The 13,300-nt window shown below is 36.6% G+C and overlaps 1 protein-coding gene and 1 long non-coding RNA gene across 11 annotated transcripts in view; one reads left to right on the plus strand and one right to left on the minus strand.

The window, feature by feature from the left end:
• The window catches only part of acot7 (acyl-CoA thioesterase 7), a 138,593-nt gene that overhangs the window by 84,800 nt on the left and 40,493 nt on the right, over nucleotides 1–13,300 (minus strand). For 7 of the 10 annotated variants that reach the window (XR_012383685.1, XR_012383684.1, XR_012383686.1 and 4 more), the window contains exons 5-6: nucleotides 12,418–12,532; nucleotides 10,066–10,152 (exon numbers count right to left, since the gene is read on the minus strand). Coding sequence is in view for 7 of the 10 variants with exons in the window: in XM_068222932.2 (XP_068079033.1) it covers nucleotides 10,066–10,152; nucleotides 12,418–12,532 (202 nt within the window). In the remaining 3 variants the exon portion in view is untranslated. Of the gene's footprint in view, nucleotides 1–10,065; nucleotides 10,153–11,761; nucleotides 11,777–12,417; nucleotides 12,533–13,300 lie in introns of all 10 variants that reach the window. The other 3 variants (XM_005167273.6, XM_005167276.6, NM_001430975.1) reach the window with 1 other exon arrangement.
• Nucleotides 1–13,300, plus strand: part of LOC141375928 (uncharacterized) — a 386,569-nt gene that overhangs the window by 18,323 nt on the left and 354,946 nt on the right. The gene's annotated exons all lie outside the window — the stretch shown is intronic.

Genomic DNA, 13,300 nt, shown 5'->3' on the forward strand with positions numbered 1-13,300 from the left:
GATGAATTTCAAACACTTGCTGAAGCGAAATAAAACCATTTCTGAACCTGCATGCGCTGAATCAGTACAATCTCTTGTTTTAGAGCTGCTTTACCGGAGGACAACTGATATTTGTGAAAATGACCCTTCATGCAGTGTGTAACACAGCTTTAAGTGAACAAAAACATCCAGCTGAGGTTTAAATGTAAAAGTGCACCATGTTTAAAATGATTGATTCTCAAAAAAACGTGTCAACTCAGAGTCGAATATATGAATTGTCTTCTGTTTGAATCTTTTGCCTGTTCGCATTGACCTTGATACAAAACATCAGTAAATATGAAGTGCTGGATCCAGTAAAACGTGAACATGCCCTTCCCTTCAAACACTAGCAGACTTGCAGGGAAGGGATTGATCATTACACAAAGATTACAATCACTCAGAGAAAACCAGATATGTGGCTGTCGGGAATAAATGGTTAAAGATAATTTATCCCAACAATGCCACTAGGGATGTCACTATTTCGATTTTAAATCGAAATCGATCGAAATTTATGCTCAATTTCGATTATCGAATCAAAAAGTAGAATCGTCAATGCTGCCACGCCCCCATGTAACGTCAGCTTGGCTTGCCAAGCGGGAAAAAAACAGGCTTGTTGAAGTGCTTGTTAAACTGCAGAAGCAAGAGACCCGTCGACAGAACTTAAACCCTCTCCTCTATCAATGAAGTCGCGGGTGTGTAAGCATTTTGGATTTCCAGTGAGTTATGTTGACAACGTTCGTGTTGTTGACAAAAAAACACCCCACAGTTTTGCAAGCTCTGCTATGTACGTATTACGTACGGTTCGTCCGACAACACCGGCACCGCAATCCTTCGCCCGCCCCCGTTGCAAATCCGCTCGCGAAAAGTACACACTCAGGCCCTGTTTAAACTGTCTTTGTTTTTAAATGGCATTTTAGAACGACAACGATTTGACATCCACAGTGGCGTGTGGCATTTCTGAGCAGCCCTTCTTCCTCTCTACCTCTGAAAATGCACATCACGTGACCACACAGACACAGACGCACACACATCCATGCCCTCGAGACAGCAGGTCAAGAGGACTGCTTCAATCTTTCACTCACTTGTACTTAGTCATTTTAACGCACACCTCAGATACTGTTGGCTGGTTCCTGTTGGTTGTGCTTCTTTTTTACCGACGCCATTATAACGACACAGATCACTGCCTATTCACGAGTCCCGCAGAAAAAGTGATTGATAGGTGGTAATTATGTGTGTATTTTGCCTTTATTTATTTACTGTATGATTTGTTTATGGGTAAAACAAAGACCATGCAGGTCAGGTAGGCTACAAATAATTAATTGGTCATTAATTAATTAATTATTTATAATCGAAAATCGAATTGAATCGTGCCTTTAGAATCGAAAATGTAATCGAATCGAGGATTTGGAGGATCGTGACACCCTTAAATGCCACAGTATAGCTAGCCTTGTGCTGTGTTTGTTACTGTCATTTTTCTGATGACTTATACAATACCTTACCCTGCAATGCGAGATTCGCCGGCCGTTTGTTATTAAAAGATAGGATCAGCAAAGACTATTAATGTATGGGACTTTGTCAGACCTTGACAGGGACTTTGTCAGTACACAGTTCATATAGACCAGTTTCTTCTTCCTCCGGATCACAACCTGTAAGTGTGATTAAAATGGCTGCCTTCTTGTTTTCTGAAGCAAAATGTACTTAATTGTGTGTTTACTTGTAAACGCTTCACATGGCTTGTACTGCATCTCTCAGGTTAATTCTTTATGGGGTTATTCACGTAACGTGCCCAAAACCATGTTGAAAATGTGACGCGTGCTGGTTCCTTTACAGATTTACAGTTGAAACCAGAAGTGTACATACACTGTATAAAAAGGCACATAACTATTTTAAAAGAAGTCAGATGTTTTTGTGACTAAACTTTTTCTCTTTTAGATAAGTTAGGATTATCAAATTTGTTTCTGTTGTGCTTAATAGCAGAATAATGAAAGAGATATTTTTTGAGAAATTGTTATAACTTTTCTTGAAAGTCAAGTTTACATACAATAAGATTACTTACTATGCCTCTGAACAAGCTCAGATGATGGTGTCAAGGTTTTGGAAGTTTCTGATTGGCTAATTGACAACATTTGAGTTAAGTGGAGGCACAACTGTAAAATAGCATTTAAGGAAAACTTCAAACACACTGCTTCCTTTTGTCACAACATGGGAAAATCAACAAGCCAGAATCAATAAAAAAGCCAGATTAAAATTTGCAAAATTACTCTGGGGAAAAGACTAATTTATGGAGACATGTCCTGTGGTCTGATGGAACTAAGATTGAACTGTTTGGCCATAATGACCAGTGTTACATTTAAAGGACAAAGGGGAACGCTTACAAGCCTAGGAACACCCTCCCAACTGTGAAGTATAGGGGCAGTAGCATCATGTTGTGGGGCAGTTTTGCTGCAGGAGGGACTGGTCCACTTCACAGCATAGATGGCATCATGAAGAAAGAACATTATGTAGAAATACTAAAGCAACATCTCAAGACATCAGCCAGGAAATTAAAACTTGGCCACAAATGGGTCTTCCAAACAGACCATGACCATCAGCATACTGCCAAGTTAGTTAAAATGGTCATTAAGGACAATAGAGTGAATGTTTTGGAGTGGACATCACAAAGCCCTGATCTCAATCCTATAGAAAATTTGTGGGCAGTAAAAGCTTGTGCAAGCAAGACATGCCTACAAATCTGACTCAGTTACACCAATTCTGTCTGGAGGAATGGGCCAAAATGCCTTAAAACTATTGTGAGAAGCTTGTGGGAGGATTTGACCAAAGTTATACACTTTAAAAGCAGAGCTAAAAAAAATACCAAGGAAATGTATGTAAACTTTTAACTGTCTAGAAATAATAAAAATTCTCAAAAAAAAAAAAAAATCTCTCATTATTCTGACATTTAGCAAATGTAAATCATTTAGGTAAACCTAACGGAGCTAAAACAGTAAACGTTTAGTATTATTTACCATCAGAATAAAAAAAAAATGGTTATGTTCCTTTTTTAGAGTGTATGTAAACTTCAACTGTAAATGCGTTTCTGAGCTCGCGATCCCCTGCCGTTTTTCATTGCTATGGCCAACTTTTGCCACTGTGTGGATTAATACTGAATGTGTGTCGTTACTTACTTGGGGTTAAGGTTAAGAAAAAAGAACATGCTGGTGGTAAATTACACTGTTTTAATGCATTTCTGCATTGGGCTCACACATACACTCTGCACTCTGACTACTTCATAACTGTGGTGGGCGTTTCTTTCCATCTCATGCTGAACACATCCAACCAATCCCAACAGACTGGGTCGTCAGACCAATCAGTGCAGATTAGCATCAAAGGAGGAGGTTGGAACAAATGAATCACTGAACAAATCAAATGGGAGACGTCGCGATAATTAAGTAAAAATAAATGCATATAATAGGACGATGAAAGTGTTTTTTTGACCATACATGCATATCCGAACATTGTTGGAGACCCCCAATACCTAAATATGACGTTTTATAATGCATAATAGGGGCTCTTTAATAACCAATGGGTTTCAGATATACTGTTCAGGACAAAGTTGGAACTTACACTACCTATACTCTGTAGTAACAATTGAATCAATGCACAATATGGCACCTTTAAGATATTAAGATAACATCAGCGTAATTATGGCAGTTAGTTTTAGTGTATAGCATATTTAACAGATACAGCCTTTTGTATTTTAGTCCCTCAAACCAACAAAAAAAACTTGCTTACTAAAGCAAAACTTGTTTTTTTTATGTTTGTCAGGGTGTTGCTGAGCAGGGACTAATATTTTATGTGCCAGTATGACATTTATGTGACAAGCAAAGATGTCTTACTGCTGGTGCACTAAAATAAAGCCATAAGAAGCAGAAGGAAAATAAATGTGTTCATAGCACATCCAAAACAACAATTTCGAAAAAGCCGTACCAGCATATAAGGTTTCATAGCAAGGTAATGTATTTTTTTCACCTCCCCGGAGATTGTGGTGTCACTGAGCTCTTAAGCGTGGCATGAGTCTGCTAGACAAAGGCAACAGTCAATAGTCTCCATTGCACTACGGCAGGCTGATTATCCTGACAATGCAATAATGCCTGCCTATCACGATCGCAGTCAGTCCACAAATCAACCTCAATGGGCCACACTGACAGGAATGACTGATTACAAGGTAAACACTTCACCCACTCAATTTTAGTCAAACGCAAATCAAATCAACTTGAAATTACCGATTTGTGAGTGATTTGGTTTTCAGCGAGAAGTTCAGTTACATTAAATTAAAGCCGGCCCTTGAGTATTTAGAAGATCTGGCTAGTCTAATAAAACAAGGTTATTAATATTAGTAGACAAATTTTTGCATTTGATTTGCATTTTTATGAACATTTAACAGAGATTCATAAATGCTGTAAAACATACATTTATTTTAAGTTTGTTATTTAATGCATTAACTAATGTTAACAATTAAAACCTTTAGATAAATATATACCGTGGAACAAAAAACTTTAGAGCAAGTAGAGTAAAATCCTCTGTTCTAAATACTAAGAGTAAAAAAAATCCCTTATTAAAAAGAATTAGGGCTCAATTTAATGATCTAGCCACAAAGTCTAAAGCACATGGCGCATTGACTTTAACTGTAAATGTGTACGGCTTGATACAATTTTTATGTGACTAAAATGTGAGTATTGGCTGTATACATAAAGTAAATATGTTTCCTTATTGTCAGGAACATCGAACAGAAATGTAGCATGAATTTACCAATCAGTAGACTTGCTTGGCTCGATTGCAACAGTCCAGATCAACATGCATGCAAGCCATTATATTAACATCTAACTATATATGAAATGGTTCGTTCTTTTACTGACGTAAGGGTCTTCCCACTTCTCGTTCTGCTTCCCCTTTCTCACATTACTGATGCACCATTACTCCTTTCACTTTTATTCTCATGAATTCCATCTTACATTCATGTGATAAATACACTGTGTGTGCATATACAGTTAAAGTCAGAATTATTAGCCCCCCCTTTGAATTTTTTCTTTTTAAAATATTTTCCAAATTATGTTTCACAGAGCAAGGAAATTTTTAAAGTATGTCTGATAATATTTTTTCTTCTGGAGAATGTCTTATTTGTTTTATTTTGGCTAGAATAATAGCAGTTTCAAATTGTTAAAAAGCCACTTTAAGGTCAAAATTATTAGCCCCTTTAAGCAATTTTTTTCCTGATAGTCTACAGAACAAACCATCGTTGTACAGCAACTTGCCTAATTACTCTAACCTGCCTAGTTGACCTAATTAAGCCTTTAAATGTCACTTTAAGCTGAATACTAGTGTCTTAAAATATCTAGTCAAATAATATTTACTGTCATCATGGCAAAGATAAAATAAATCAGTTATTAGAAATGAGTTAAGAAAAAACTATTGTGTGATAAAACTATTATGTTTAGAAATGCGTTAAAAAATCTTCTCTATATTAAACAGAATGTGAGGAAAAATAGGGGGGCTAATAATTCTTCAACTGTACATAACATGCCAGTTTTACCTGTTTTGCTTTAACTTATTATCTAAATAAATAAATAAATAAATAAATAAATAAATAAATAAATAAATAAATGAAAAATACAGATATCTTCTACACAAAAATTTCAGGAAAGTGACATTTAAAAAATAGAAAAAACTAAATGGAAAGAAGGTTTTGATTCAGCTGTGTCAAATGTTTGCTGTTACAGCTTCTTCCCGAACTGTGCTGCTCATGTTCTTGTGTTTATGTAACTCATTCAGGTCAGTGAGTCGACTTCTTGTCATGCATGTATAAATGGGATGATGGCGAATACAGCCAATCCTCTACATTGCAAGTAAACGCCACTAAATTAAGAGAAAATCTAAAATAGGTTAGGGGTTAATGGATACTGTATTCCAGCTAAATGCACAACATGAAAGTACAATATGGCTGCAAAAAAAACACACAGGTTTTAAAGCTTTAGAGGAAAATCCACCTCTACAACTTTCACTCTTTTATCATACATAGATATTAATTTAGATACAGTAGATAGCGCTAGGAAAAGTGATATATTACAATATTAAGTTACTAAATAATATAAATGAATGTAAAAAATACGTGTTGTTATATTTGAACTTTATATTTTTGTTTATTTTACTTAATAAAAAAACCTTTAATACATTGCTAGACTATAATATCTCTAAATGCAATGGAGTTGTAGAAAATCTCTGTGACATGCTCACTGAATCTCTGCCCACTGTTACTTGAACCTCTCTGATGCATGCATTAAAGGCCTACCACATGGTTCACAGTAGAGATCTGCGCGGGACTAAATTTTGAATCCCGCTCCCGCCCACACCCGCCAGGTTTTAGCCCGAACCTGACCGCTCCCGCTTATATTAAGAATTTATTGTCCCGCTGCCCGACCCGCCCCGTTTTCTGCCCGCCGCGCCCGATCCTGCTAAAGAGCGGGGGAAAACAAAACCGAAAATCCCTCAGCTATACAGTCCAGACAGCCAAGCCAAGCTGTCTGTATAAACACACACACACACACAGCACCAAGCACACACACACAGACAAATCTCTCTCTCTCATACGCGCGCGAGCCCTAACACACACACAAGCACCAAGCAGACACAAAGGCGTTTGCTGTTATATCAACTCAAAGGCTTGTAATACCATGTATCAAGTACCAATGCAATACCAAAAGGTTTTATATAAAGGTATCTAAATACTGAGTCGCGCCAGCTCCGGGCTCGCTTACGGCCGCCGCATCTGGCCCGATTGATTCGGGCCGGAATCGGGCAGTGAGTCCACAAGCATCCGGAGTCTGGCAGCTGGAGCCGGGCTGAGTGGTAAGTCTCTGGCAGGCGAGAATCTAGCCGGAACTTGCCCGAGTGTATTTTACTATCTGGGAAAGCTCTCTCTCTCTCTCATTCGCGCGCGCACTAACATACACAAGCACCAAGCACACACACATGCAAAGTTCGCTCTCTCTCTCATTCGCATAGCAATATCCGCGATATTGCTAGACAGCCCGCTCCCATCCTAAATTAAACCTGTTACCGACCACTCCCGCAATTTAATCGGAAATTTATTCCCGCGCCGCAGAAATCTGGTCGGGTCCTGCGGCGCCCGCGGGACAGCCGCGGGAATGCAGACCTCTAGTTCACGGCTGCACCTTATCATCTCTAATTATCAGCGTGACTTCAGAGTATGGAATAAAATCATTGACTACGTTTACATGGACATCAGTAATCGAATGATTTGCTTTAATCTAATTAAGAGAATAATAAGACTAAGATGTTTACATGAGTTGCTTTTTAAATGTTTCTTTCATGATCCCGGTTTACATGTTATAGCACATGATTCAATTAACGTCATTGCGTCACCGAGCTATCCGCATTTCCTCCGGTGTTTTATGCAATTTCGGGTGTTTCATTTGTAATTTGTGGACTTTCAACTGCAGTTTGCCACTTTCACTTTCATTCACGAACATTTCATGCACGCTGTCTGTGACAAACGAGATATTAAATGCAACTATGAACTGCTGGAAGAGTGTTGTTTTAATAAAAGATCACACCGCATGGTGAATGGAAGAAAAAAAACCTCTGTATTTTATCTATCCTGTCGCAAAACGCGGCGAAAAGCCCTACATGACGGTAATAGTTCGATTAAGGCGTTTACATGTCTGTACTGCACTTCAATAATGCGATTAAAATCGGCACACTCCACATATCTTAATTTGATTTCTCTTTAGTTCGATTATGACCTTAATCTGATTAAATTAATCAAAAATCGCTGTTTACATGGTTAACTCTTAATCAGAGTTTTGTCTTAATCGCAACCCGGCCTCATTGTGGAAACGTAGCCCCGCGGACGTTTCTGCGGGCCGCGAGATACGTCCCGGTAGGTATGTATTCGAGCGGTTTTTGTTTTCGCGGATCCGCGAGAGGCCGCTGTGCGCGTTTTTCCGCGTCTCGGGCACCTCTCGGGAGCGCGCGCCGTTCGCGCCCGTGCCGTTCTCACGCGAAAAGCCGCCGGATCTGCCGACTCAGCCGTCCTCCTCTTCCTCTTCCTCCTCCTCCTCCTTCCCTAAACCCGAGCGACGGTTCGCAAAAGCCCTTGTCTTTGATTTCGACCGCGTTTTCGGATCCCTCCGCGTTCTCGCCCTTATTTTTCGGATTCCGTTTTTCGTCTTACCTGATTTCCGGAATCGCTGTTCCCCGGACTCGATCCCGGCTTCTGCTCCGCCGACGCAACGCTGTGAGCTAAGCGGACAAACTGGTTGCATCGGGAAAGCCCTCCACTTGGAGGCGAGCCGTCGGCCAGCGAGCGCGAAAAGGAGGAGCTTAGCAGAGCGGCGCCACACCGCCCCGCAGCGTTCGCTTGAAAAAAAAAAACTAAACGCGTCCGTACATACCTACGGCCACGTAAATCTTTCTCCAGAAACGTCGGCGGGGCTACGTTTCCAAAATAAGCTTGGGTTGCTTAATCGCATTAAAATTGAATTATTGGTGTGCATGTAAACGTAGTCAGAGTCATAAATATTTCGTGCGGAAATAAAATTCGCGCATCTGTCATGAAAAAGCATTGAAGGAAAACGGAACGTACTCGTAATTTTACGAGAGTACAATTCTAAAATCTGCAATTAGAACAGACAAAGATACAACATTTTCTTTGTCTGTTTGTAAATAACTGATGAATTTATGATTGCCACATAACCAGCGATCGCTCTCCAGAGATCGCTGGTTCTCACATGAACACTAAGGACTACACTTCCGCCTTCCCTTGGACTACATATTCAAACATGCTCTCCGGTTACACTCACACATGCTCACTCATCAGGATTGATTACATTCTCACCAGCTGAGCCTTGTCAGAGACTGACACACCCTACATAAACCACTCATTTACCCTTCCAGTTTGCAGAGTCTTGTTAGCTGTATCAGTGACATTACAACGCGTTTCTCCCTGTCTTGTTTCCCGTGTTAGACCCTTACCTTGTTTACCTTTGTTCTCCTGTTTAGCCGTCTGCCTTTTGACCTGTTGCCTGTTTATACGACTACGATTCTGGACTGCCTGAATATACCCGTTTGCACCTGTTTGATCATTGCTTGCCTGACGCTGAATAAACCTGCATTGTGGATCTTACCTCCAGTTGTCTCTGTCACTCCCCCCCCCCCCCCCCCATCCAAGTTTAAATGTAAGAATGTTCTAAACAAATAGGGCTTAGGGGGGATAACTGAGAATAGAACACAGCCAGGAACACTGTTTCTAACTACAGCTCCAGAGGTGTAGTTGCAAGTTTGCGAATGTTTGTTAGAACGATGGATTTGGACAAATCAAGGAACAATGCTTTTAATAACAGAACTTGCGACTTTAGCTGGCTAACGATGGTAGACGTCTCACGTCAGCATGTTCTAACAATTTTACCAGTATTTTTAAAAAGGGTCTGTTCACACATGATCCCTTTAATGTGTTAAAGTGGGCTACTCTCAAATCTTTATGTACTTCTGTAAAGGAGGCAGGATATAATGCAATAACCGTTTTATCTCGAATAATGGAAAAAACAACTAAGTGATGACAACTTCTTAATTGAAATGGAACCTTCCAAGTGACAAGTTTGAACTAATTCCTGACACAAGAAGCACCGTCATTAAGGGTCAGCCATACAAAGGGCACACATGAGACTTCACTAACATTCACAGCTGATACCAACAAGAGTGTGAAGTTAACACCTTAAGACGATGACTCAAAACATCAATGGATGAAGCAAATACTATTCATTGGATGCGATTTTCAGCATTAAAGGAGACTTTTATTTTCAGAATTGCTTTGACATTGTTTGTTTTTTTTTGTTGTTGGTTTAATACTTCACATAATGAAAAAGATCTCAAAGTGTTTGTGTGTGTGTGTGAAGTTCTGATGAAAGCACATTAAACAAGTCCAAATAGCCATAGGATTGAGTGCTTTACTCTAATTTGAAAATAATAACAAATAATCATAAAAATTCTTACCTCCATGTACAAAGCCATGCAGGGTGCAGTCAGACGGGCCGACGAGGTGAATCAGACTCGACTGACTACAAACAACAGTGAAGGGCTCTATGGAAAAAAAAAAAGGATAAGAGAAAAAAATATTTATAAAATGCATGCAAATACACTTTACTATACAGTGTAAATGCGTTTAAATGAATAAAATTCAATTAAACGACTTATTAGCCGGCACATGAAAAATATAAAAAAAAAAAAAAAATATATATATATATATATATATATATATATATATATATATATATATATATATATATATATATATATATATATATAAATATATATATATATATATATATATATATATATATATATATATATATATATATATATATATATATGTATGTATTATGTGTATGTATTAAATATATGTATTAAAAACAAATTACGTTAATAGTTTTTCAGAGGAGTTTTTTATAATTATGTTAATAGCTTTTTGCACACATACAAAAGTACTTTACAGAAGTGTAAGTACACTCAAATTAATCAAAATTCAATTACACGTCTCATTGCACATGAAAAATATTTTAAAAATAAAAAAAGAATTTAAATTAAATGTTGAAAAACATATTTAAAAAAAAATTTATGTTACATTAAAAGTTTTTGGGGAAATTTTTGGGAGTTTTTTGTTATGTTAATAGTTATTTACACACATACAAAAACGCTTTACTATACAGAAGTGTAAGTACGCTTAAATTAATCAAATTTAATTAAACGTCTTATTAACCAGAACATGAAAAATATTTAAAAACAAAATAAAATAAAATGTTAAAAAAATAATAATAGTTATTAAAAGTGTATAAGTTTTTTGGGGGGAATTTTTGGGAGTTTTTTTTATCACATTAATAGCTTTTTCCATGCATACAAACATACTTTACAATACAGAAGTGTAAATGCGCTCAAAATTATCAATAGTTAAACATCTTATTACCCGTTACATGAAAAAAAAATTTGAATAAAAATTAAATAAAAAATAAAATGTAAAAAAAATTTAAGTTATGTAAAGTTTTTTGGAAGATTTTTTGAGAGTTGTTTTAATTATGTTAATAGTTTTTTACACACATTTACTATACGGAAGTGTAAATACGCTTAAATTAAACGTCTCAATACCTGAAACATGAAAAATATAAAAAAATAAATAATAATAAAATAAAATGTTTAGAAATAAACAAAAAAATAAAAATTGCTTAAAAAATTTTGGGGGGGAATTTTTTTGGAGTTTTTGTGTTATTATATTAATAGCTTTTTACATGCATACAAAAATACTTTACTATATAGAAGTGTAAATACACTCAAATTAATCAAATTTAATTAAACATCTTATTACCTGGAACATGAAAAATATGAAAGAAATCAAAATAAAATTCAAAATAAAATGTAAAAAAATCTATTAAAACAATTGTAAATTACGTTAAGTTTTCTAAAATATTTTTTAAGAGTTTCTTTAATTACGTTAATAACTTTTTAAACACATTTACTATACTGAAGAGTAAATACGCTCAAGTTAATCAAATTCAATTAAACGTCATTACCTGGAACATGAAAAATATTAAAAAACAAAAATAAAATAAAATGCTAAAAAAATATATATTAAAAGTTTTTTATTTTTTATTTTAATTAAAATTACGTTAGTCTTTTGGGGAAAAAAGCATATACATACCTTTGGTCTGTCTATCTGTGCAGCATCAGAGCAAAATAACATTAAATCAAGGTGAGACAGTATGTCCAACAATCACACAAAATATTACAAATGTCCGAGGAACCACAATGTTTGCTGGACATGTACTACAGTAATAGCATGTAGCATTTTAAGTACTTTGAAATGCCAATTGAAAAGTTAGTTCATCAAAAAAATAAAAAAAAATTACTCACTATTTACTCACCCTCAAGTGCTTTCAAACATTAATGATACTCTTTATTCTGTTGAACCCAAAAGAATACATTTTGAAGAAAGCTGAAAACCTGTAACCATTGACTTCCATTGCATTTGTTTTTTCTACTATGGAAGTCAATGGTTACAGGTTTCAACATTCTTCAAAGTATCTTCTTTTGTGTTCAACAAAATAAAGAAATTAAAACGGGTTTGGATCAAGTGAAGGGTGAGTAAATGATAATGGAATTGTCAGATTTGGTGGAAGTATCCCTTTAATTACAACGCTAAAAGTCTATGCTAATGATTCAGTACAAATTACTAAGGCACTGCTGCGATGCTTTTCAGCTGTGAAATGACCCTGACTGCTTGTGATCACTGACATATCAAACGCATGTGTTCAATGAGAATAAGGATGAGTAATGACATGAAGGAGTAACTGTTACCTGGAAGAGAGACAGACATGATGATCTCACCGTTCCTCACTTTGTCCTCTAATCGCTCTAATTTCTGAGCCTCGTATCTCTTTTTACCTGCTTCCTCCCGTTCCGGGCTGGAGTACTGCAGATTTAAAAAGCACGTCACATTAATACATAATTCATTTGTAAAATATAAATGGTCAAAATGATTTAATGAACCACTCTATATTTGATTGATCACACTATTAAAGCTGTATCACACATCCTTGGACAGTGACATATTGAATTAAACAGAATCAACATCAAACTAACTTGAACAAACCTGCATTCTGTGGAACTGAATTTGTTTCACAGTGATGATACTTTCTGTAAAGCTTTTTCTGTGAAGCTACTTTGACCCACTTCGTATTGTATAATGTCCTACAAAAATTGGAAAATGGCATGACTCAGAGTAACTGAATCACTTTCAGAATAATTCAATCTAAATTCAGTACCTCTTAAGACCTTTTTGAAGACTTTCCATACATTTTAAGACTTCATGGACACTTTAGGTTTCAACATGTAACATTGGCAACTTTTTAATGTATATACCCTCAACGGCCACTTTATTAGGTACACCTGATCAACTGCTTATTAACGCAAATTTCTAATCAGCCAATCGCCTGGCAGAAACTCAATGCATTTAGTCATGTAGACATGGTCAAGATAATCTGCTGCAGTTCAAACCGAGCATCAGATTAGGGAAGAAATTGGATTAAAGTGACTTTGATCATGGCATGGTTGTTGGTGCCAGATGGGCTGGTTTGAGTATTTCAGAAACTGCTGATCTACTGCGATTTTCACGCACAACCATCACTAGGGATTACAGGGAATGGTCTGAAAAAGAGAAAATATCCAGTGAGCGGCAGCT

Source organism: Danio rerio, chromosome 8 (genome assembly GCF_049306965.1).
Source record: "Danio rerio strain Tuebingen ecotype United States chromosome 8, GRCz12tu, whole genome shotgun sequence".
NCBI classification, from domain to species: domain Eukaryota; kingdom Metazoa; phylum Chordata; class Actinopteri; order Cypriniformes; family Danionidae; genus Danio; species Danio rerio.